Source organism: Daphnia pulicaria, chromosome 4 (assembly GCF_021234035.1).
Source record: "Daphnia pulicaria isolate SC F1-1A chromosome 4, SC_F0-13Bv2, whole genome shotgun sequence".
Classification (NCBI taxonomy): domain Eukaryota; kingdom Metazoa; phylum Arthropoda; class Branchiopoda; order Diplostraca; family Daphniidae; genus Daphnia; species Daphnia pulicaria.
Genome location: NC_060916.1, coordinates 20,202,809 through 20,224,210, shown reverse-complemented (window position 1 = coordinate 20,224,210; position 21,402 = coordinate 20,202,809). Strand labels below are relative to the sequence as shown.

General features: G+C 41.0%; 3 protein-coding genes and 1 pseudogene across 3 annotated transcripts; all 4 read right to left on the bottom strand.

Moving 5' to 3' along the window:
* Window positions 1-5,006: 5,006 nt before the first annotated feature.
* Window positions 5,007-7,893, bottom strand: LOC124338486 (liver carboxylesterase 1F-like). The gene is made up of 14 exons (XM_046792566.1): window positions 7,730-7,893; window positions 7,565-7,662; window positions 7,433-7,500; window positions 7,301-7,361; window positions 7,151-7,237; window positions 6,993-7,077; window positions 6,732-6,923; window positions 6,465-6,655; window positions 6,121-6,394; window positions 5,939-6,054; window positions 5,726-5,867; window positions 5,541-5,658; window positions 5,343-5,466; window positions 5,007-5,280 (listed from the first exon to the last, which is right to left on the bottom strand). The coding sequence occupies exons 1-14, from the start codon at window positions 7,842-7,844 to the stop codon at window positions 5,161-5,163; spliced, it is 1,791 nt and encodes a 596-aa protein (XP_046648522.1). The 5' UTR covers window positions 7,845-7,893; the 3' UTR covers window positions 5,007-5,160.
* Window positions 7,894-8,465: 572 nt separating this feature from the next.
* Window positions 8,466-11,443, bottom strand: LOC124338487 (acetylcholinesterase-like). The gene is made up of 14 exons (XM_046792567.1): window positions 11,281-11,443; window positions 11,121-11,218; window positions 10,974-11,040; window positions 10,846-10,910; window positions 10,693-10,779; window positions 10,536-10,620; window positions 10,269-10,460; window positions 10,009-10,199; window positions 9,662-9,935; window positions 9,430-9,545; window positions 9,217-9,358; window positions 9,022-9,139; window positions 8,815-8,938; window positions 8,466-8,738 (listed from the first exon to the last, which is right to left on the bottom strand). The coding sequence occupies exons 1-14, from the start codon at window positions 11,393-11,395 to the stop codon at window positions 8,622-8,624; spliced, it is 1,791 nt and encodes a 596-aa protein (XP_046648523.1). The 5' UTR covers window positions 11,396-11,443; the 3' UTR covers window positions 8,466-8,621.
* A 918-nt stretch (window positions 11,444-12,361) lies between these two features.
* Window positions 12,362-15,163, bottom strand: LOC124338485 (annotated as a pseudogene).
* A 1,573-nt stretch (window positions 15,164-16,736) lies between these two features.
* Window positions 16,737-18,241, bottom strand: LOC124337831 (neuroligin-4, Y-linked-like). Its single transcript, XM_046791845.1, has 7 exons — window positions 18,190-18,241; window positions 17,922-18,113; window positions 17,742-17,824; window positions 17,284-17,557; window positions 17,103-17,218; window positions 16,900-17,041; window positions 16,737-16,834 (listed from the first exon to the last, which is right to left on the bottom strand). The coding sequence occupies exons 1-7, from the start codon at window positions 18,239-18,241 to the stop codon at window positions 16,737-16,739; spliced, it is 957 nt and encodes a 318-aa protein (XP_046647801.1).
* Window positions 18,242-21,402: the final 3,161 nt, after the last annotated feature.

Genomic DNA, 21,402 nt, shown 5'->3' with positions numbered 1-21,402 from the left:
CCGGATTTTTCTTTCGAATTTCCCTCCGCCGAGTCCCGTAGTTGTCGTTGCCGCCCCGCCACACATCCATTACATTATAGACTTTATATGTGTCGCGGGGCGGTGTGTGTGTGTGTGGGTATCCGAGTAGCAGTGCATTTAGTGGCAAAAACGCCGACCGGCAAAGAAATCGAAGCGGAAGCCACATCATAGTCTTGTGATTCCTTTTTTCCGGCACATTTCCATGCCATCGTAATAATAACAGACGAGCATCGCAGCTCAGACATTTGACGACAAAAAGTCTCTTTTTTTTTCTTTTCTTTTCGGAACGGAGATAATAGATAGTTGGGGCTTTCTTATCGACAGAAAAATTTCGACTGGAAATCGAAAGTCGCAGACGGTCAGCATAAATAAATAGGGCGGATGTTTTCTAGGTTGTTGTTCAATTGTTCTCTGCGCCTTGACTGTTATGGCGTGCGTATATATAAGTCTCTCCCAAGCCGGAGAGAGAGAGATTCTCCTTTTGCTTCATTTTTCTTTTTCTTTATTTTTCGCTCTTGGGTATAAATGATGACGAGGCTTATATATTATAAGACGCCTCCCGGTCGTATGGCGAGCCAGAGTTCCACAGCTATCAACTATGGTGTACACAAAATGGCCTCGAAAAGAAAACTGAAAATACAAATAAAAGGGGCGAAAGAAAAAAAAAAAAACGATCAAATTCCACCGGCTGCCTGGCCGGTCTCAGTGGCTTGGCTCAATGCGCTCACACACAGCCCAGACAGGAGGCTCTCCGGCCAGCACAAGAGCTTGACCTACATTTTCACTACACACACACGGGGTATACTACTACCGTAGTACTACCTACCACCATCAATGGTGGGCCACTTGCATACCTGCCGCTCGTCTCCCTTTTTTTCTTCTTTTGATCCACGTCGTCCTTCGTCTCCTCGGTGTTGAGCATGCCAAGGATATAAAGTGCCGCTCTGTTGCCTGTTACCTTATTATTCAGCTGTATCATCATCCTTATATATTTCCCCTTCCACCCATTTCTTTGCCCTTTTTTTCTTGTCTTTTTATTTTGTCTTGCAACCAGAAACTCTAACATCAATATGACACACACGCCGTACTCGGATGCAATAATAGGGATCTGACCCATAAGACCAATGACCAGACACATCACACCAAATAGGGGCGAGACTCGAATGACGTCATAATTGGATTTCGTTTTGATGGGGTAAAACAAAAAGTGAACCTGACCCAAGAAGATCTATTCCCATGACTTCCTTATATCCCCCCATCATGTCTTTGCTGTCCTCGCTCAACTTGAATTGTCAACATCGGAGCCACGATCAATCAACTTGTCATCAATAACTTGAGGGACGAACATGAGCGCAGGTCTATGATTCAACTAGATGAGTCCGCCAGACGTTCAAGTTGTTGAATAATTTCTCTTGCGTTTGAAACATGAATTTGATTCTTGAAATGCGACTTTCCATGACGGTAGTATAGGGACAGATGTCAGTTGTTGTAAGTTGACAATGACAGAAGACGCGTACGCGTCTTCTTCATGTGTATAGTAGTTTGAACGACGCGCAGAGAGCAGAACAGGAACAAACAACGAGGTCTACTCTTTTCTCCTAATTCTTCGAAACAACTTTTTTTTTCTTATTCTCCTGGAGCTCACAGGCTGATGAGGCTGGCACCTGTTGGTCTACCCAGCCGGCTGGAAAAAAAAACTCAATTTCGTGAGAGACGCTGCAACTAATAGGAAATAGCCGCAGCATTTGTTATATACGTACTTATATAGACGGGGTCGGGAAAACACGATTTCAAAGGTGCAGGAGAATTAAAAAAAAAAAAAAAAAAAAGTAATTTTACCTCCGTGCTGCTGTCGTGATATGGATCAGTGGGGAGCGGCACACCGATCCCACCGGCTATTTTTCCCTCGACTCTCTTTCTTTTTCTTCTTTTTTTTTAAACATGCGGACAGGTCTCCGTGACGACATAAGAGAAGAATCGTGACAGTGAAAACTGCCAAGCCGCACAGCATTTGAGCTCTACACGCCCACTCAACCCCTCCCCTCTTCTGCTCGTACCCCATCGGGATTCTATTGGGCTTCCTAGTTCGTGCGTTCGGTGTTGCACGTGCCGACCGAGCGCGCAGACGTGGGCGAACGAATCGGAAAGAGAAAACAAAAGTCCGATCTCCTCCATTCCATCCATCCAGCGATAAATATACTATAAGAGGGTAGAGGGGGAAATCCAACGCCATCACATGGAAATTCTCAGTTTCATATTTCCTTACTCATTTACCCCCCACTAAACCACAACCGAAAAAAATCGAGAACCTGATGAACCCCACAAACAAATTAATTCCTAATCCCCCCCCCCCTAACCCACTCCCCAAATAAATAATAACGAGAGGAATGTGCAAATGAAAAAGAGACGCCAACGATATGACCTGATTCGAGCGTGGCTGACTGCCGTAATCGCGGAACGCGGAAAGCGCGTACGTCACGCCCGCGAAAGCCGGTGCACATATAGCCGCCAGGTGATTTCGCACCGGCATGTAACTTATCAAATGTTTGACGTGCTTCATCTCTTTTTTTTTTTTGAAAAGAAAAAAGTCCTTTATTCTTCGGCGATCGATGGGTGTGTGTATAATACGTTGGAACGAGGGGGGGGGGAAAGAATCGTGTCAAATTCGCGTGTCACTTCTGGTCCGCCCCGGCTGTAGCACGAAAATACCGTGGCGGTCTGCAATAACATCTCGCCCGCCCCACCATTCATGGAATATCTCTTTCAGTCAATTTTGAATGATGGGCACATTAATTCAGACCGTTTCAATGACCAGATGGGCAGGTGTCTGCTGCTCCCTTTTCCTTTATAAATCACGACTTCTCAAACGGCAATTGATTCGCTTTTTTATGAAAAGAAGAGAAAAAAATACGACATCACGCGCAACTTGTTCATTTTAGTCTCGGCGACGCACAACAGGTGGATGTACTAGCTAGAAAGAAGACCCACCGGCTTCTCAAATATTTCTTGAATTCTTTCGGATGTTTGTTGGCGTTTTCTCTTTTCGCTTGGAGCGAGTAGACGGAGCTTCTTCCTATATATTCGTCTAATGCAAGAAAGTATGTGAACAAATACACAATCGCCCCATCTCTCTCTTTCTCCGAGTATTACATTATACGACTGTATAATACCTATACCGGTCCGCATTAGTCCACTCTTGTGAGAATAGCGCCAAAAGGTTTATTTTTTTCTTCTTCTTTTTTGGCTGACCGATGCAAACGTTAACGAATGTGCGTTAACGATCGGCATCGTTTCACAGTGCATAATGAAGCTCGGTGGATGATGGCGCTGTTTTCTTTTTCTCTTGCCGGCAATGACTTTCGTTTACGCTGGGACGTGAAAAACGCGCGCGGCGCAGTCAAACACATTCGAAAAATACCCGCGCGTTATTTTAATATTTCATTTTTATTTTTTTATTTAAGAAAAAAAAGGCAACAAAGATTGTCCCGAACGATTTGAAGCTTCCCTTGTTTTCACATACACACACTTTCTTCTTCGACGGCGAAATTTGAAGAAGAAAAAACAAAATTAGACTCTCGGAATTCCTCTCGTCGTAAACGGTTGGCGCTTGGCTTTTTTTCTTCTTCTAACATTGTAGCGCGCGGAGTCGCTTATATTATTTCGTTTATTGCCGTAGTTTAACTGTCGTTTCCCCCGTGAGTGCGTAAGCATCGTGACGTCGGATCGAAACAGCAGTGACAAAGGTTTTTTAAAAATTTTATTGGTCATATTCGCCTTTATTTGTTCCGTCCTCTTTTGAAGGGAGAAACTATATGGAAAATAGTTCGCCTGACGTCAACTATTACGCTTCTATATAGCCTATATATACGCACACATCCAAAACGGCTTCATCCGTCATGGACGTGTGTCTCTAAAGTTAAACCCGATTTTCTCTGATGTGTCCGATCTCGAGGCGTTTTCACGGAATAGTTTGCCCTTGTTTTGGGTTAGGTTTCTTGTCTCTGGTGTTGTTTTGATACGACGCTCTCGGCCATTTTCGAGGAATTGGCGTTTTTTTATTCTTTTCAGGGACTCCAAAACTAGAGCTACATTCGTCACGTACTCCGCCGACTTTCTCGTCGTTGTTATATAGTTTGACGTATGGGCGCCTTCGTCTGTATCGCGGAGAATCGCAGGCATTTCCAACCGACGCGTGTTCTGTTCCTGTATCTATTTTACCATCACCCAGAAGTGACTATACTGTTTGTAATAAAAGTCTCAGTTAAAAAAACAAAATAAAATATAGGTTGCCGATTTGTTCCACATGTCAAGAGAGAAAACAAGTCCCTCTCGATAACGTCAAAATCCTATCGCAAACCCCCCCGAGCCTGCAGTGGCAGAACGAAAAGGCAAACCAATAAGTAAACAATGGGATTGGTGTATGTGTAATATAATATCTATCGGTCCGATCTAAAAAAGCACGGTGATCTTGCTTTTTTGACAGCTCCATATCAGTGGTTAGATCTGAATTTGTCTCCGGCACTCTTCCGAAACGTTGTCTAGACTGTTTTTTGTTTTCGTCTCTTACGTAAAACGACGGGACAGATGAGGAAATGGGGCGTTATAGTTTAATGTTGATTCCCATTTGACTGACACGGATTGGAAAGCTTCAACAAACAAGTAAAGGTTGATTAAGAGTGTTATCATTGAAATAACAGTGACAAGATTATCAGAAGTGGATTATCGATTTGAAAACAGACCAATATTATTGTCTAGCGTTCATGGCCACCAGATCCAGCGTCTTGTTTATGGCCATCCATTGACGTCACTTATCGATGAATAACAACTTATTTGGTCTCAGTCACGGGACTAAAAATGATAAGAGGGGAATATGGTGTGAGTCTCTGATTAAGGGCTTTGAATAAGTACATAATAAACCATCCAAATTTAGCAAATGAACGGAACATTGACCATAACCAAATTAGGAAATATTACAGGGCACTCCATTTTCACTTTTAATTTCGTTTATTTTGAAATAGGCTGTATCACCATGGATAATAAAATTGTAATAGGAATTCGTCTGGCATATGCAACAGATATTTCTCTTGTGAAAAGAATTTGTTGCAGATATTTTGTGGCCGTGTTTTTGCGTCAGATACCTCAATTTTTCTTCTTATTGCGTCTCTCTCTCTTGGATTTCCAATAGGTGCTTGCACATTCTTCCGCGGTTTCTGGGCTGACAGTTCTCGGACCCGCCTTGTCCACCGTAATCGTGTAATACTGAAAGTGCATAATGATTAAAAGTTGAACGATTGCGTTGTCCCGCTATTGAGTATAATTACCAATGAGTAGTCGTGCTTGACAGCCCAATATTTATTGATTGCCATGAATTCTTTCTTCTCGTTGGTGTATGCCGGCCAGTGCGGAATGCCTTCTCTCATAGTCACTCCCTCAGGTGTAGGTTCCCTATTGGATCACATTCCTTATTATTCTAAGGATCTATATACATAATTAATTGTTGGATAAGTGCTGGAACTTACCCGTATGTGGCGAATGTAGTCCACACTTCGATCATTTTTTTTGAAAACTCGATTTCGGTTTCGTTGTGAGGAATCGGCATGGTGAACAGGTACATAATTTCGTCAGCGTGCATCACACCTAAAAATCGAAAGGTAAAATAATGCGAATTAAATCAAAAACGAGGTAAATTATTATTAGATTATACCTCGGGGAAGAGTTTCGTCGGCACCAATCAAGCTGACTTTACCGAAAAAGTCAAACGAATACCAATAAGCGTGGGGATTATACTTGGTGTGAAGCATTACGGTTTGCCATCCACCGGCTTTCAAGAAAAGAGCACCACAAATCTAATATCAAATGTGGAAAACGTATTTAAAATTTCCCTTCTCTGCTTTGAACAATAAATATGTGGACCTACATCAATCAAACCGTTAATCATAGCGGTGTAATTTCCCATTTGGCAGGAATCAACGGCGTATCCAAGATACTTGGCAGTCATAGCATCTGACAGTGCGCTGGTGTCATCACGAACATCTGAAATAGAAAATGCCATTAATAGGTATTTTAATTACGTGGTTCCATGAGAGAAAAATCCGTTACTTAAAGCGCCGAGAATGATTCTGACAACGTCATATTTGAAAAAGTCGGTGTCTTCTAGCAAGCCGTTTGGTTTAATGTATCCACCCAACATAATATCGAAAGCCATAATGCCTTCGCCTTCATTAGCGCCAAACATGATGTGAGCTTCCGTATGGTAATTGCCACTTTCGATCAGCTTCCTTGGTTCATCTGTGAGGTAACGTTCTTTTCCGGCGACCTGAATGACGGGAGAGGAACCTCCGAAACCCAATCCGCCATTTCTTTCGTCTTCATTCTATAATTAATTTTGAAATAATATTAGTTAAACAATAATCATACACATATTTTCAGGTTTTCAAACTGACCGAATAATCACCCTGTGCACGGCGCAAATCTACAGGGTCGATGCTCCGCAAACAGTGCAACAAATCAGCGTAGGGTTCGAGTGGACATCCGGCCAGTTCAGCAATTCGAAGTCCGTGTTTAGTGGCATTGCGATCGAGAGCCCAATCAGTCAACATAGACCCAGATTCAGCAATTGCGTATCTAAACAGTTCTGAATGACGTACGAATAAGAATATTATTCATTACATAATTTTCCCGTTCAATTATATGGGTTTTTCTTTGTTTACTTTCGTTTTTAGACTGGGGAGCAAGAAGTAGGAAACCCACACTGGCTGCACCGGCACTTTCTCCAACGATAGTGACTTTGTCTTTGTCTCCACCAAAATATTTGATAAATTTCTGGACCCAACGCAACGCTTCGACCTGATCAGCCATGCCGGCATTTCCTGGAATTTCTTCCGTGTCTAGTGACAGGTATCCTGTTTCGCCAATTTATGATACCGTTATACAACATGATGGTTTCATTAATAACTGTCCAAATATTTTACCAAGAGGACCAAGACGATATTGAATAACAACCATAACGACTTCATGTGCCATGAAGGTGTTTGGTTCATAAATGATACTTTGACCCTATTAATTCGAAAATAAATGAATCAACTGTGGTGTCGTCAATCCGCTGGTTTTGATTGCATGATATTCTTACGTATGAGAAGGAACCACCGTGGATCCAAACCATGACGGGTAACAAGTTGTCAAAAGTAGTTGCAGGGTCAGAAGCATTTCCTGGAAACTAAATAACGTAAAACATAAGAAGTTGGATCTGTGTAAAGCATCTGTTAAAGCATTAACTTACGTTAGGCGTGTAAACACTGAGGATAAGACAATCTTCTAATCCTTTGCTGCTTTGGGCACATCTATAACATACGTCACCAAAATTTTAACGAATTTAATGGTTCAGTATAAAAAAAGAATTAAGTTAACATACCCTGGTGGCAAATCGATTGAGTTGTAGATTTCATCATCCGGATAAGGATAATTTGAAGGGATTGGAGGCTATACAGAATAGATTCGTTACGAATTTAAAATGTATTTTATGACTTAGAGCAAATTATAGTACCTGGAATCGAGTTTCATAAGTGGGCTTGGCGGCGTAATGGAAATAACGGAAAGAATAAAATGGTTTCCGGGGTTCGTACCAGGACGTGCTAAGGTTTCCTGCGCGAATTACCATGAAACGAAGTTGGTCGTTGCTAATCAAGCTATAAATTTATGCAAAACTCACCATAGCCACCCATAACAGCCTTTGCATAGCCAGGCAGTTCCATGATGAAGGGTTCGGAGTAACATGGTGCAGCAAAGTAGGCTACAGCCAAAACGCACAAGGCCGCGAATTTCATGTCTGCTTACCAGTATGAAATCCTTCGTAGTCACGTACCTTCTTTCGAAGCATCTACATTTTGATGGTTCCAGTCGTTATCGACAGAAGTCTGTTTGTCTATTTTGAGTCTGTTTGACAAGTGAATAAATAAAAGATATCATCAAACTTTTTGTGTTTTCATCAAGACCCTAAGTATTTATCGTCGCCGATTCACGTGTCGTTATCGCACAAAGAAGGTTAGGACCTGTACCGTCTGAAAGGAGAATTATTTTTCGCTTGACAAAGAAACTGTTTTTATACGTAACTCGAATTAATTGAAAACCACCCGCATATATAAATATAATTGTCCACATCAATATAACGAACAACGAGTGAATAGTTTTAACATGTTACATAAGCTGAGATTAAGCTCAATTTCAATAACAAACATAACAAGCGCAAGAAAACATTTCAGTATGATATCCTGAAAATGTATTTGTTGTTACTTTTCTCTGCAGTGTGATACAACAGGATGTTATCTTATTAAATAAATCGTCTCGTGTTTTATCATGAACGTAAAAGTGCACCATGGGTAAAGCCCAGAACGAGACGTAATAACTAAAAAAACCTAGTGCGCTGCTCACATTTTCAAATGCTATCCTAAGATATAATTTTATTTATTTAGACTTACAAGCCATGGAAAACGCACAAGAATGATAACTAGTTAAATTTGTATGAATTATTAATGTTGCTTTAATATGCATAATTTTGCAGTCATCATATTCATAACACACCATGTGTTTTAGCAATGGAGACCTTAGCCGTGACGACGACGTATTTCATTTTTGGATGCCCAATATGCGCTTGCACATTCTCCGGCTGTGTCGGGATTAATAGCCCTCGGTGCCGCCTTATCCACCGTAATCGTGTAATACTGTTTTAAAAGAAATTAAAAATATTACTAAATAAGAATAACCAGTATGTCATTGTCGAACGTGTGAAGTGAGTACCAAAGAGTAGTCGTTTTTGACACTCCAATATTTATTGATAGCCATGAATTCTTTCTTCTCGTGGGTGTATGCAGGCCATTTTGGAATACCTTCTCTCATTGTTACTCCGTCTGGCGTCGGCTCCCTGAACAATAATGTAAAATATAAGAAAAAAACAAACAGATAACGATATTTAGGGTACACAGCAGCATTGGTAGTTGCACTTGCCCGTATGTGGCGAACGTCGTCCATATTTCAATCATTTTTTTGGCCAACTCTTTTTCCGTTTCGTTGTGCGGGATGGGCATAGTAAACAGATACATGATCTCGTCAGCGTGCATCACACCTGAAAATTTCCAACCAATCGAAAAAAAAAAATGTTTTAAAAATGATTTTATAGTCAAAGATTTGTCGTAACCTTACCGCGAGGAAGAAAATCACTTGCTCCAATAATACTGACTTTACTGAGAAAGTCAAACGAGTACCAGTAAGCGTGAGGATTGTACTTGGTATGGCGCAATACAGTTTGCCAACCCCCCGCTTTCAGGAACAGGGTACCAGCTATCTATTGTAAAATGTGTTGCATGTCTATAAGTTTTAAATTTGTGGCGGAGAAATCCTGAAATTAGAACTCACATCAATTAAACCAGGAAGCATGACAGTCAAATTTCCCATTTGACAAGAGTCAACGGCGTATCCAAGATACTTTGTGGTTAGTGCATCCGACAAAGCGCTAGTATCATCGCGAATACCTAAAATAAGAAACGATTTCATTTATTTGATGAGTGAACCAGAATATTATTGATGAATATAATTAATTTTTGTAAACTATAGAAATGGTAGACTATATATATTTTAAGAAACAAACCTAGTGCGCCTAGGACAGCTCTGACACTATCGTATTTCCAGAAGGTCTCATTGTAAAAAAGATTATTTGGTTTGATGTACCCACGATAAATGATATCAAAAGCCATAATGCCTTCGCCCTCATTAGCACCGAACAAAATATTTACATCTGTCATGTATTCGCCCCTTTCAATCAAAGTTTTTGGTTCTTCTGTTAAGTAACGCACTTTTCCAGCAGTCTGCATTATTGGTGATTGGCCTCCAAATCCCATATTTCCATTTTTTTGGTCTTCTTTCTAAAGCCATTAGAAATTCGATCAATTCAACACATTTCCTACAAGACACCAAAAGTAAAATAATATATCTGACCGAGAATGCTTTTTGGGCGTTGCGCAAAGCTAGTTGATCAATGCTTCGCAAGCAGTGCAATAAGTCGGCGTATGGTTCAAGTGGGCATCCAGCCAGTTCAGCAATTCGATATCCGTGTTTAGTTGTATTGCGATCAAGAGCCCATTCAGTTAACATTGATCCGGACTCGGCAATGGCGTTGTGAAAGAGCCCTACATTTTGAGACGAAAAATGTTTAACACTGTGTTACGTGTTATGTCTAGTTTCGGTTGTGTACTTACGTTCCTCTCGTGCTTGAGGACACAAGAGAAGGAAGCCAACACTAGCTGCGCCGGCACTTTCTCCAACAACAGTTACATTGTCTTTATTCCCACCAAAATATTTAATGAATTTCTGGATCCAACGCAACGCTTCGACCTGATCAGCCATGCCAGCATTTCCTGGAATTTCTTCCGTGTCCAAAGTCAAGTATCCTGCCGCAATAAAATGCACGTAAATAGTTACCATAGTTACGCACTTAATAGAAAAAAAAAGGTGAATTATCATACCAAGAGCGCCAAGTCGGTATTGAATTACAACAACGACCACGTCATGGGCCATAAAAGTGTTTGGCTCGTAAAGAATACTTTGTCCCTATTGTGAAAGTCTCTCATTAGGCTACAGTTGAATTTACTTTGATGACAAAATTTTTGTAAATTAACTTACACTAACGAAAGTACCACCGTGGATCCAAACCATAACGGGAAGCAAATTTTCGAAGGTGGTAGAAGTATCGGAAGCGTTGCCCGGGAACTTTGAATTTTCTTAATTATTAAGTCGTTCGAACATACTGTAACACTTATCCAGTAGATTACTTACATACGGCGTGTACACGCTAAGAATGAGACAATCTTCTAACGCTTTGTCGTTTCCTTGTGCACATCCTGTTGAATTTTAGATGTAATGATGATGTAAATTCAACTTTAATTCGATTGTAATAAATTTACCTGGTGGCAAATCGATTGAATTGTAGATCTCGTCGTCGGGGTAAGGATAGTTAGAGGGCACCGGTGGCTGATTAATCATATAAAGTAAAACTGGATTAGTTAAATGGATAATTAAACCTATTTTCGAATTTCTCCGTAGTGTAGTACCAGAAAACGAGTCTCGTAAGTGGGTTTTGCCGCATAGTGGAAATAGCGAAAGGAGTAGAATGGACGTCGGGGCTCGTACCAAGATGTACTAAGGTTTCCTGTTAAAAATGTCCGTGTTACGAAGTTTTAAAATACTTAAATTATGGTATGGAAAATTTACCATAACCACCCATAACGGCTTTTGCGTACCCAGGAAGTTCCATGATAAAGGGTTCGGAGTAACATGGTGCACCAAAATAAGCTGCAGCTAAAGCGAATAACACTGCTAATTTCATGTCTGCTTACCAGTACGAAATCCTTCGTAGTCCCTTGTCTTTTTTCGTAGCATCTACATTTTGATGGTTCTATCGTAATCGACAAAAGTCTGTTTGTTTATTTTGGGTCTGTTTGACAAATGAATAAATAAAAGATATCACCAAACTTTTTGTGGTTTCATCAAGACCTATGTATTATCGTCGCCGATTCACGTGTCGTTATCGCACAAGGAAGGATAGGACCTATACCATCTGAAAGTGAAAGGAGAATTATTGGCTAACAATAGGGTTCTGGTGGGGGGGGGGGTGTTATTGGGACTGGGTTTTCGTCTGTATTTCGGACACAATCCCAGCCACCCAACTTCGAAGTTGAGTAGGTGGGTGGTGGGGTGACGAAATAAGAGAGAGAGAGACAGATACAACATTTGGACTGGCATACGACGCGTCAAGGACGTTGCCGTGCGTCAGGGTCGACACCCTAGCGGTGTTTTACCAAAGCGCAAAAGCCGCTCTGGTCCCAACCCTACCCACCTGATAAAGGAGTGAAAAACTTCTATTAGACACCCTCGCCAACTGTATGAGACTGGAAGATTTGTGGTTATCGGCCAGATTTGCTTTATTGTCATCTTTATGTCTGGTCTGGCTGATGTATGATAAGTATCAGATAACAAACGTGTAAATTGTATACTGATCGTTATATGTTCTCATGTTATCAAAGTTATGTCTTCTAGTTTATAAAAAAAAATTGCGCTTGTTCTCTAAAACAGTTTCGCCTCGTAGAACAAGAGTCAAGTGCTTTCAGTACATTTAGAATACAACAACGCATCCAAAACATGAACCAAATTTACAAGATACGCGCTTAACTATTTGATGCCTTCATGAAAGCAGATAGCAAAATAGAAAACTGGTACTTGCGCACTAGAATAAGCATTGTATTATTCTTAATCTTATAGGAACATACCGTACTGAATAAGCAAAGTTGACGAATCCATGAATACGATTGCTCACATGTTATTTTCAAAGGATTACGGTGGATCCCACATTTTTTAGTTAGGTCCATTCAGGCTCAGTATCAGAAGAAAAGATCAGAATCAGAAAACGACAGTAGCATAGGCCTATAAAGTAGAAGTAGTATTATGTTTGTTTGTTGTCGAAAGCGAATAGTTTTTTCTTTATGTCATCCTGTGACTTGCGGAAGCTGCTGCTCAAAACGAGAACAGGAGGCTGTGAAACAAGCAAAAGATTGTTATGCTACGATGTTATCGCCCATGAAATAAACTGTCGGGGTAAAGCTCAATTATTTCGTGTTCGAAGAGAGATTGCGTTGTCTTACCTGTTGCCGTTTGGAGACTGGGTAGGTACTCCTTCCAGAAGGCACACTGCCTTAATCGAGGTCCACGATCCACCCAAGAATAATTAGCAACAAGTGTGAGATACTCTCGTGCGTAAGGTGTGTGAACCGGCCAGTAGTCTTGCGTCCAGGACCCGTCTATATTTTTACTAGGATCCCTACTCATTGATAAATGAAAACAAAATCAATTGAAAATTTTATAGCTGATTCATGGTGGAAGCCTAAAGTGCAAAAAATCAATACCCGTTTCGAGCAAAGTTAGCCCAATAGCGCATAATTCTCTTGCTGAGTGCGATCTCATGAGGTAAATAGCCCTTGGCTGGATCGAGTGGTTCTCCGAAGACGAAATTAATCTCGTCGGAGTGGAGGACACCTGTCCAGGCCGGCCACAAATGGGTTGAAGAGCAATGGATGTAGTAATACATGTAGACGTTATTGCTACTGCCTTTTGTTTCTGCATAGTATTGAGCGAACTCGTTCACCTTGCACGTTAACTGACTGTCGCCGACCATCTTGTCAAGAGCGTCACGATTGCGATTAGGATCGTCCGGATCCGACCAGTCGGTGTATTCGAAGATGATGGCCTGTCGGTCAATGTTGCTGGAGAAAGGATTCATATTCTGAACCGACTGCAAGAACTGTTGTCGATTAATGGTGACATTCTCCTGTCGGGGAAACAGTTGGCTCAGGGAGTATTACATAAAGAAGTAGCCCTCTTCCTTGTTGCTGCCCATTATAATGTTACACTTTTTAAAGTTGCCAGTCGCCAGGGATCGTTGCGGCGGCTCGGTCAGGAACACGCCGTCTATGATTGGCACGAATGAGAAATCCAGGGTAACCAATGGAAATTCCTAAATGATTTTCAAAACGATTATGGTCCAGCAATTAAATTAATTGAATTTTATTATTAATTTCACCTCGCTGTTGATCAGTGTTGAAGCGTTGATAGTCTTCAAACAATCCAGCGTAATGCTGAGATTGGTCCGGCTGTACGGGCAACCGACGGCCTTGGCGAGTTTCAATCCGCCGGCGATTGTCTGCTCCTTGTCGCCGACAGCCCATGGAGCAGTGGCCGAACCACTTTGCATAATAGCTTGACTGAATAGGTTCCTACTAAGTGGCGACAGCAGATGCATGGAGGCACTGGCCGCTCCAGCCGACTGACCGAACAACGTGATATTGTTCGGATTACCTCCGAAGAAAGCAATGTTGGAATGAATCCACTTGAGCGCCATCACCTGATCCAGCATGCCCATGTTGCCCGGTGCGCCCGGCTGGTCCAAGTTCAGAAATCCTAGCGAACCCAACCGGTACTGGAGGGCCACATAGATGATGTTCTCCTCGGAGACGAGAATCTTTGGGTCGTATACGTCGAGCGTTGACGATCCGCCGATAAAACCTCCACCAAATATCCAGACCATGACAGCGGTGTTCTTGGGCCTCGGCCGGGGCACCGTCACGCTAAGGTAGAGGCAGTCCTCGCTTCGTTCCGTATTGGCGTTCCACATAGTAGAGCCGGTGAAGTTGCCGTAGAAGTCGTCTATCGTTTGCCAACATGAGTTGGGCTTGCTTCGAGTGTCCAGGATACCGTCCCACGGGTCCATCGGCAGCGGATGACGGAAGCGAAGTTCGCCCAACGGCGGCTTGCCGAACGGAATGCTGTTCCAGACATCCACCTGCTTACCAGTGGCTGCAGTGGCTGTCAGTCCGCGAACCCGACCCGATAAGGTGGTGACTATCAGCGAAGGATCTTCAGCCAACGAGTCTGTTCCACTTGTCTGGTTTTCGGGAACACTAATAGCAGGACTGTATGAGGATGGCTGAGGAGCTGATGAAGGTTCGGCATCATAAGTCTGTCCTGGAGCATATGGTGGAACAGTGACTGGGACATAAATTTGTTGGGATTCGGACTGTGCGGCAGGAGCGTAAAATGATCCGGCTTGATCCGGGATGTACGCGTGAAGTCCAGCAGCAGGTTCTGGTTTAGCCCAGCAACTGATTAAGACAGTCAATGCCAACGGCAGCAAACAAGCGGGAAGCTTAAGTGAGCGAATGAAAAAAATAAATCAATTTTAATAACTTTTAAAATTCAAAAGTAAAAAAAAAGGAAGAACACATTTTCAGTTGTGAGAATTCAAATTTCTTACCTTTGCCATTGCTGCGTCGGACAAATTAACAGTTATTAATTGAAATAAGCAGAAATGCCAATTGTCGATGCGTCAATATAGCCTACTGATTCGGTAAATTGTTGCCACACATGCAAGCAAAAGCTACGAAAGTGACAAAAGTCTTGCACGTTTGTTGTTTTTCTCCCTAACTGTTATAGTGCGCAATTGTATTTGGTTAAAACTAAATAGTAAAATTTAAAAAATGAAAAAGTCGATGAAAAATAGATGTCTGCAGATCAGAATGGAAGAAGGTAAGAATCTGCAACTGGTGACTGGTAAGGCACCTGGATACAGACACAGTGATCGATCGGTGCGTTAGCGTTTTATACATACCTCTATAACAGGCGGGCAACGGGCTGGTGTTAGAATCCTTCATGCAGTATATAAGTACCGTATTGTGCTGCAAGTGAATTGCTGCTGAGGGTCTTGAAAAGAATCGATGTTGATGTGCATGATGTGGAAAAAAAATTGCTTGAACCGTATTGCAATTATTGCATTGACTTTTTTGTGCAACGTACGTTCATCTCTCCAAGGTATTCAAGTCCTTCCTGTCAGTGTTCACATGCTCTTTTTCGGGATACGGAAATTTCTATTGATTTCATTGTTGTCTTAATTTTACGATCATCTGTTTAGGAGGTACAAAAACCACAGGTAAACAAACAAAGACGACAATGTACAAAAAAATGAAAAAAAAAAAAAAAAAAAACGAAAGCAACGTTTATCATTTTTCTTTTCTCAATTCTATTCTTTTCTCGTTTGACAAAGAGTCGTCACGACTTGCCAAAAGGAGCGAAATGCATTGCCCGAGACGTCCAATTGTTAGTCGAGAAAGAAGAATTGCTACGGTGTGTGAAAGAAATGAATGCGCATAACGTACTGCTTCGACTATAACTGCTGCAAATACTCTGGAACACGCAAATAAGTGAGTAATGATTGACAGGTATAGCTTTCTCATTTCTTCTATTGCTGCTGAAAAGCGTGAGAGAAAAGTAACCGAAATGTTTCAGATGGCAGAACGCTGTCATCAATTGTATCATCACTTTAGCAAATCAACCGGCCCTTATTTAAGTTAATTGTTCTTTTCTTCAAAATTAGCTGTTGACACGATCGCTAAAAACATTAATTTGATTCCTATTATATTTTCTGTGATTCGTGTGCAGAAATATGTATCCGGCTCGGTTCAACTAAATATCAGTTATTAGGGATGACGCAATCGTGGTTGGTGGCATAATACTGGCACAGATGCAGACGAAGATAGTCCGGTAATTGACTACATTTATTGGCATCTCTTTAAAATCGTATCGTATCAAATCTACAGATAATAAGTTGAATCATTCAGATATCAGGGTGAAAGCAGACAGCGGATAGAAATCTAGTATTCGCGCACTTAATGTTTGGTTGTTTATGTTGTTTGTCAGCACTTCAAGCTTTGGTGTTGTGACGTTTTTTCTTAGATTCCCAATATGCGCTTGCACATTCTTGCTTGGTTTCTGGACTAACAATTCTCGGTCCCGCCTTGTCCACCGTTACCGTGTAATACTATATTATCAATATTTGCCGATATTAATCAACTGATGACAATATCTATTTTTTTTATTTAGAAATTACCAAAGTGTAGTCGTTTTTAACGCTCCAATATTTATTGATTGCCATAAATTCTTTCTTCTCATGGGTGTATGGAGGCCAATGCGGAATACCTTCTCTCATAGGCACTCCAGCAGGCGTCGGGTCGCTATAGGATCACCGAATGCGTGAATTGTCAACGTTATAAGGGTATTTATCAAAGTTTACTTTAATATTAGGACAAAGTATTGTAAATTTACCCATAAGTGGCGAAAGTGGTTCACACTTCAATCATTTTTTTACCAAGCTCTTTTTCGGTTTCGTTGTGAGGAATGGGCATGGTGAATAGGTACATGATTTCGTCAGCGTGCATCACACCTGGACATGATAAAATCGTAACAATATTCGTCAACTCTAGTTTCTAATGTCGTTCGACCACATACCACGGGGAAGGATTTCATCGGCTCCAATCAAGCTAACTTTACCGAGAAAGTCAAACGAGTACCAATAAGCGTGAGGATTATATTTGGTATGCAGCAATACAGTTTGCCAACCCCCGGCTTTCAAGAACAAGGTACCTGCAATCTACGTAAAATCAACGAATTAAAAAATCGAGGCCTTTCGAAAATTCAATGTACACCTATACATCAACTAGTCCTGGAATCATGACGGTGAAATTTCCCATCTGACAAGAATCAACGGCATATCCGAGATATTTGGTGGTCAGAGCATCTGACAAAGCTCCAGTGTCGTCGCGGATACCTGAAATAAGTTATGAGAGAGTCGTATTGTACAACAAGTGGATGGCGAAGAGAATCTCTGATTACCCAAAGCTCCCATAACAACTCTCACGGCGTCATATTTCCAAAAATTCGTGTCATTTTCAAGATCGTTCGGTCGGATGTACAAGTTCAGCGTCATGTCTAAAGCCATGATACCTTCACCTTCATTAGCGCCAAACATTAAATGAGCTTCCGTGTGGTAATTCCCACTTTCGATCAACTTTCTTGGCTCGTCTGTCAAATAACGAACTTTTCCGGCGGTCTGAATTATAGGAGATTGTCCTCCAAAACCCAACCCGCCGTTTAAAGTGTCGTTAGTCTAAAAAAAGATTTAAAGAAAATTGTTGTTTATTGTATCATTCAGCAAAATTACGATGACAAATTAGTATATAGGCCGAGAAATAATATTGAGCGTCGCGTAGGGTTTTGACGTCAACGCTTCGCAGACAGTGCAACAAGTCGGCATATGGCTCAAGTGGACATCCAGCCAATTCAGCTATTACATATCCGTGTTTAGTTGAATTACGGTCTACAGCCCAATCAGCAAGCATTGAGCCGGATTCGGCAATGGCGTTCCTAAAAAGGCCTAGACTCAAAAAATGAATAAAATACCAACAAGATATTTGAAGCGGATATAGCTTACTCCTTATCTAATTTCACAGCAGTAACTAATCTGCACTAACCTTCTTCTTTTGATTGGGGAGCAAGAAGTAGGAAACCCACACAGGCTGCACCGGCACTTTCTCCCACGATAGTGACTTTGTCTTTGTCTCCACCAAAATATTTGATGAATTTCTGGACCCAACGCAACGCTTCGACCTGATCAGCCATGCCGGCATTTCCGGGAATTTCTTCCGTGTCTAGTGAAAGGAATCCTGGCGCAATAAAACCAAAATTAATCATGGTTTAATTGCAGTGATCATTATCATAAACCTCTCCGGTTTAACATACCAAGGGGACCCAGGCGATATTGTATTACAACCATCCCCACGTCATGCGCCATGCGTAAATGGCTTGCTTAGTAAATGCTTGAAGCGAGACATGCATTGTAATTTTGTTTATCTATCGCTTTTGAATGTACGGTAGAATTTTAATAATTTAATTGGTATAACTGTTGAAAATTTTTTTTTTAAATATCTTTTCCTTCTTTCCCGTTGGTGCGTTTGCCTTTCTCTTGGTTGTCAAGCCTTGAGTTAATTGTTTGGCCTTCCCTGGTGTCCTGCCTTTACTTAATTTCCTAAGCCTACTCTTGAGCTGTGTAACCTACTGTTGAGTTCTTTAGCCTTCACATGAGTTCGTTTGCCTTCACTGTAGTTTGTCTTAAGCCTATACTTGATCTTTTTCTCTTTTAGTATAATATATAGTGCGCATTTGAACTCGTCCAAATCACAAATTCAGAACATCGACAAGAACTTGCAAATGCTGCTGTCGATCGCTTGGGTTGTATGCTCTCTCCTTGGAATAAACTAGCGATTATTGCAAAAACAAATATTTAACGAATGCTGTGATTGTTATTATACTTCGATCAACATTACAACAACAGTATTACCTTTTTTCTGTATCTTAAAAATTCTGTCCCTTTTCTTTTTATCTTTAAGTCCGATTGGTGTGATTTTAAAAAGTTGTATGCTCTTTCGAGTCCAAGACTCCCAGAGATGTATTATCTTGGTTTGTTTGTTTCATCTCTCAAAATTAATAGACTGTTCTGAAAATGTCTTTGATTCAATAATTTCATTGACATTTTATGTAGTTATATGCCCATCTGCAACTGGTCCGAAATTCGATATTACAATTTTTGAAATTCTGAAAGTTGAGTTTTATTAAATTCGGTATTGCCACAACAGCACATCTCGTAAAAATAAGCAGACGAAACAGATTATCTGTACCATCGTCAATTGGGTGTTACTTGAATGCGCGTTGCGCGGACACTAAAATGCGCGGAATTTGTCTTGTGCGTAAAAAACTAAAATGCGCGTCTCAAATTCTGGAATTTTTGCGCGGAAACGCACTAATATGCGCGCATCGCAGGGGGAAAATGCGCGCCTAGACACTAAAATGCGCGCTGGTCGAAGAAAATATGCGCGCACCCATACTGAAATTCGCGCAAGACCTAAACTTGTGCATTTCAAACCTGCGCGCCGCCATCGCTGATGATGCTCGCAATCAAACAGGAAATTGAACATTTTAAACGTGCGCGCAGCCAACACTGATGAAAACGGAAATTGCGCGCGAAACCCAAAATGGACTTTTAAACGTGCGCGTAACCATACTGAATGATGGCGTGGCTCAAACTTGCACATTTTAAACCTGCGTGTCGCAAATGCAAATAAAGCCGATGATTCTCTTCTTTAATAGCTTGCACTGCACAATTGTGTTTGTAATCTTCTTGAACTTTCTCATCTTCTTCTTCATGTTCGAATAGCAGGTACGTTTACTAATATACCATCCCATACTCCTTTTTCGTTTTTTATTTCGTCGTCTTAACCTAACTTCGTCTTCATCGACATTGCTCGAGATGAACTGCCTTGACTGTTGACTCCCTCATAACTTCAGTTGCTGTGTGAATTTTGGTCCGTGCAATATGGCTCATTCCACTTGGTCAGCAAAAACATATTTAAGCAAAATTTATATTCTGGAACCCATTTCTGAACATTTAGTGAAATCACAAGGTGGAGTTCTTTACTTGTTCGAGGCTTAGACGGAGGCCAAGGCCCAATGCAATTAATTCAAATTATTAATGTTGTAGGCCTATTAACATTTGTTGGTACGACTTGCATGAATTTTTTCTTGTGGTGAAATTTTGTATTATTACTTGATCGTAGTAACTATCCAAAGTTATTCTTGTGTCTAATTAGTATAGAATTTCATAACTGAAACAGGAATTTTAATTTTACTTTTGAATATTTACGATATTCTTCATGCGCTTAGTGTTTACATGGGTTCAATGAATTCAAATGTTCGTGAATTCTTTAGTGCGAAGTCATTTCTCCTTTTTTATGGCGATTATAATTAATACGATTATAGTAAATGGCGCTGCGTGAAATGTGTTTAACGATTCTGATTAAATCTAAACATGATTACACCACATAAACTTGTGATTGTTTGGACACGCATATTCTTAATTGGTTTCTCCCATGTTATTGTTATCTATCAAGTATTCGTTATTATTTGCTTCGGCAACGTTCAGAATGGGAAAGTTTGGGTTTCGCGAGCATTTTCTGTTTGATTGGCGCACACGCTAAAAATTTTCTTGGCTAATCACGCATTTTAGTAGGCTATATGCTATTGCTGATGCGCCCTAGATTAATATGTGCAAGTTTGGGCCTTGCGCGCATTCTGTATGGCTGCGCGCACGTTTAAAATGTGCAATCTCCTGTTTGATTGCGCGCATCAGCAATGGCTGCGCGCTGGATTAATATGTGCAAGTCTGGGTCTTGCGCGCATTTCAGTATGGGTGCGCGCATATTTTCTTCGACCAGCGCGCATTTTAGTGTCTAGGCGCGCATTTTACCCCTGCGATGCGCGCATATTAGTGCGTATCCGCGCAAAAATTCCAGAGTTTGAGACGCGCATTTTAGTTTTTTGCGCGCAAGACAAATTCCGCGCATTTTAGTTTCCGCGCAACGCGCACGCGCATTCTAGTAACACCCTCGTCAATTCGTCATTCGCTGTCGGTTGTTCCTTCCACTCCTGTTTATTACTCATTCAGACTTTCCAGAGAGGACACAAACAATATCTTTACTTATTATTTTTCATTACACTTCTTTTGCTCATCTGTGGGAACCATTATTCACTCAAAGTATTGCGTTAAAAATGTTCAAGCAAAAATTAAGAATCCAGGAAACCCTATTCAATTTGAGAACATCAGCTTTGGCTTGGACATAAAATCCCCCAATGTAAGCAGTGATGCAAATGTCCTTTGTTATTCATTCATTCATGATCTAAGTGATCTCCAAACCAAAATCAATGAGTGCCTAGTATGTGTTCAAGCTCTCACTGCTAATCCCAAAACAGCCACAAAATTGGGGAAAGTTGGATTTCTAGTGTATTTTCTTTCTCATGGCTAACAGCAAATTAAACTCCAAATATTTTTCACAGTTAACTTCCTTTTTGTTTTTTTTTCCCAACTGCAAATTCTTGTGAGTTGCATTGAATGGGTAAAAA

Excerpts from the sequence above, each read along its gene's own strand:
- LOC124338486 (XM_046792566.1), bottom strand. The coding sequence starts at position 7,844 with ATGAAATTCGCGGCCTTGTGCGTTTTGGCTGTAGCCTACTTTGCTGCA. Across the intron at positions 7,238-7,300 it reads TCAGTGTTTACACGCCTAAC|TTTCCAGGAAATGCTTCTGA; the intron begins GTAAGTTAATGC and ends TACGTTATTTAG. Across the intron at positions 6,055-6,120 it reads AATCATTCTCGGCGCTTTAA|ATGTTCGTGATGACACCAGC; the intron begins GTAACGGATTTT and ends TTTCTATTTCAG.
- LOC124338487 (XM_046792567.1), bottom strand. The coding sequence starts at position 11,395 with ATGAAATTAGCAGTGTTATTCGCTTTAGCTGCAGCTTATTTTGGTGCA. Across the intron at positions 11,041-11,120 it reads CTTACGAGACTCGTTTTCTG|CCACCGGTGCCCTCTAACTA; the intron begins GTACTACACTAC and ends ATGATTAATCAG. Across the intron at positions 10,911-10,973 it reads TTCAATCGATTTGCCACCAG|GATGTGCACAAGGAAACGAC; the intron begins GTAAATTTATTA and ends AAAATTCAACAG.
- LOC124337831 (XM_046791845.1), bottom strand. The coding sequence starts at position 18,241 with ATGGCGCATGACGTGGGGATGGTTGTAATACAATATCGCCTGGGTCCC. Across the intron at positions 17,825-17,921 it reads TCCCCAATCAAAAGAAGAAG|GCCTTTTTAGGAACGCCATT; the intron begins GTTAGTGCAGAT and ends TTTTGAGTCTAG. Across the intron at positions 17,558-17,741 it reads ATTCAACTAAACACGGATAT|ACTAACGACACTTTAAACGG; the intron begins GTAATAGCTGAA and ends ATCTTTTTTTAG.